Here is a 3,384-nt window from a genome sequence, read left to right as displayed (position 1 = left end):
CGCATGATTCGCATGCGGATCCCTCCGACTTATACGTATTTTTAACAATAGTGATAGTCATTAATCCCTCAGGACCTTAATTAGGGCTGAGAACGCAATCGACCCGATTGACATCAATAATCGTATTGATTCATTTCTTATTTGTACAGTGATTGGGTTCTACCGCAGAATGGTCGAAAATAAATTAAGTCTAATACAAATTTTTTATTGCTTACATCCTGTTTCTCTCTAGATTTGAACCTTAGTTAGACTATCTCCTAACAAGGATTCTATCTTTAGAATTGGTCAAGGTCTGATGTGAAATTGATTCTCCCTATTTCGTTGTCTTCTCTGCCCCTACTCTTTCTTTATCTCCCTCACGTTCTTTTCCTTATCTCATTCTTTAAAAGTTGGTGTCGCTTCTACTTACGATTCCTACATGACACTATCTTATTTCGTTATCTCTTACAACGATTAGAACGTTTCCTATTCTTTTGTTCAGTCCCTTTGATTTTCTTGTTAACTCTCTTTACTTATGAATATCACTAAATATGTGAATATTATTTTTACTTATTTTATATTCTTTAATTTTGGTATACAAGTGCTAAGAATTTTATTTCATTTTCAGGTTGGTGAGTAAAACCACAAAACAACATTTTCTAGTATTTATTTACAACAAAACTGGCCATGTATGAAGTTTTTCTTTATACAGCAATACGTTCAAAGTAACTGAATACTATGTTTTCCGTAATAGACGAAACTCTTGGCAGTTTGGAGTGAATATCATAAGTTTCTTTTCATATCTAGCGCGCCTATCTCTGTCGTTGTAGTGAACAGATAAAAAACAGACATCTAAGCAATTTAAATTTTAGGCTCCCCTTCACTAATGCCCTGTCCTGTCGATTACTGACAAATCTTATTCAGCGAAATGAAGTTGATTTGCAGAAGCAGCCACTCCTGAATGTGCAATATTCCAGATCTTCGCTTCGGCAGCAGTCATACGTTTGTAATTATAGTTAGAACTTGGTGTCCAGTCGGCCGGGGATGACAATCTTGCAGTCAGCTTAGGTACACTATCACGATCTGTGAATTTTGCATTCCCCTTGTCATCTAAATGTCCCCTGTTCTCAGATCCTGCACCCAAGAAATTTGACTCGGAGACAATATTGGCGTGTGACAAGAAGGTGAAACTCAGATGGAAATTATTGATATAATTATTGTACACGTGATAGTAACCATAGCGCATCAGTCCTGGGGCACGAACCTCCATATTTTCAAAGCGGTTGTGACAAATAGTTATACGTGGATAGCCGAGATATTGCATGTTTTCGTCATCGGCAGGATGACCGAAAATACAGCCGTATTTGTGACTTTTAAAATGGCAGTGGCTGATAGTCACATAGTTCGCTTTATCTCCAACATAAATTAACTTATCTGTACTACCGTCAGCACCATTCCAGTTATGTCCAGGCCAGTAGCAATGGTCTACCCAATAACCCGTTCCATAGTTCAGATACAGTTGGATGTCATCGTTATCTTTAATTTTCTCATCATGCCGGAAAACGATATTTTGGAAAATAACATTTCCTGAGGTTTGACTGGCCCGTAGATGCACGTTGTGCAAAATGTTGTTACCGTACGAACCAATAATTGATTTGTTCGCGCCGAAGGAAACCTTCGTCAGAGTATTAGCAATCAAGTTGCGATTGATAACCACAATTTTTTTATCTGAACCCGCAACAGCTTTTCTAAATTCGTCGACAGTAGACACAAACACAACAGGGCCTGCTGTTCCACCGGTAACACGTGCCGCTTTAGCGAAACCCATCATTCCATTCACACCTGTGTTTGGATAAGACAGAGTAGCTCTTCCTTTTCTTTCAACAATGTTATTCACTTTGTTCAAATACGGACTCTCCTCGTCGAAAGATTGAAAGAGTGTTCCTACATTTGTATTATTTGGAATTAAACACTCACAGGTAGTGTAAAAGAGCACTGCGATCACGTATGCGATCATGTTCATATAGCTGTGAAGTACACAGTTTATTCACCGACCAATAGATAGTCAATGGACACGTATATCGTGAAGATATCAGGTTAAAGATACACTTAGCCGTCTGTAAAATACATGAATTATCGATATTTTTTATAGATATTTATAAGAATGTCAAGTTAAGATAGTTTACTTACGTTACAGTATTGTTGACACTATCACTTTTTTTCAGTGAAAACAGTTGCACTACAGGGACGGGTAATTGCCCGTGAAGTTTACAGTAGTCTTGGGCGCAAATTGATAAAGTACGAGACTACTGTGTGTGAATCAAACTGTTCTCTGTGGCAGAAAATCCCGGAGTGTCGTCGATGTCGTGACGATGTACGCGGTTCCCTACCTTTCGGTAATAGGCTTCTCTTCTGAACGTTATCGATCCAATCGCGAATCGATTTGCACCATACAGATCTGAGCTTCTTTTCCCGCACTTATTCGATCGGCCGGTCTTCCGATAATGGATACATAGTGGTGGCAATTGGCCTTGAAAAATCTCTCGCGAGGGATTTCTCCTCTTCTACTGTCATTATTTCGTTCCGCTACTACTAATTCTTTTTTTCTGTCTTACTCATGCTCTCTTATGCTCCCTAAAGTGCCCGTATACAAATGGTAATGTTATGTCCCTATGAAAGGGCTGTGCTCCTTTTCATTTGTCAATTTCGTAATATACACGCTCTGTGACGGTAAGCGAGTGTCGAAATGTGGTGACTAATCATTTCGACATACGTAAGTCATCGATTTCAGATGCACCTGAAATCCAGGACATGTCGAAATGATTAAAGTAAATAGGACGCTGACTCGTAATCTTTTAGGCTATAAAACCCGGCCATGAGTACATGCATAGCAATTCGGTTTTCGATTTATTATCCGCGAGTTCTGTCCGGGTCCACATCAATCAGAAGGCATCGTTCAGAGATTCCCCGAATCGCAAGATTTTTAACCGGCTTACCCAGGGGACGAACGCACTTGCCTAAGATCGCTATGAATTCATAAGTGTCGTCATAATGTATCGCGAACGATTCGTTAGCGCTAAGGCCTCTGACCGATGAAACCACTGACTAAACAGAATCGCATAAGTAACTGGTATGTCACAATATCTGAGAATATATAAATTCTCATTTGAACTAAATAATCGTGTCACTCTTTATTTACCCACTAGTTACTCCCAGAAACTAGATAGTAAGGTCAAAGTGTGCTTAAGCACTTTAACCAGACAAGAACCGACAGTTCGGGACGTAACAGTAACTCCCCACTACTTTCCCCAAAATCGCGTAAATCGATCGACGTGGTAACGCTGGTGGCACTTTATTATTTACAAATACTAGTAAAAGGTACCGGTGGACTTCGTGAAAGCCAAT

At 39.5% G+C, this 3,384-nt stretch overlaps 1 protein-coding gene across 1 annotated transcript; it reads right to left on the bottom strand.

Annotated features, from left to right (window-relative positions):
* Nucleotides 1–630: 630 nt before the first annotated feature.
* Nucleotides 631–2,364, bottom strand: LOC108631295 (pectin lyase-like). Its single transcript, XM_018035132.2, has 2 exons — nucleotides 2,170–2,364; nucleotides 631–2,096 (listed from the first exon to the last, which is right to left on the bottom strand). The coding sequence occupies exon 2, from the start codon at nucleotides 2,000–2,002 to the stop codon at nucleotides 896–898; it is 1,107 nt and encodes a 368-aa protein (XP_017890621.2). The 5' UTR covers nucleotides 2,003–2,096; nucleotides 2,170–2,364; the 3' UTR covers nucleotides 631–895.
* Between the last annotated feature and the right edge of the window lie 1,020 nt (nucleotides 2,365–3,384).

The sequence above is a fragment of the Ceratina calcarata genome, unplaced genomic scaffold (assembly GCF_001652005.2).
Source record: "Ceratina calcarata isolate Rehan_Ccalc_2016 unplaced genomic scaffold, ASM165200v1 scaffold869, whole genome shotgun sequence".
NCBI classification, from domain to species: domain Eukaryota; kingdom Metazoa; phylum Arthropoda; class Insecta; order Hymenoptera; family Apidae; genus Ceratina; species Ceratina calcarata.
The sequence above is the reverse complement of the archived record's forward strand: the minus strand, read 5'-3'. Positions and strand labels throughout refer to the sequence as shown.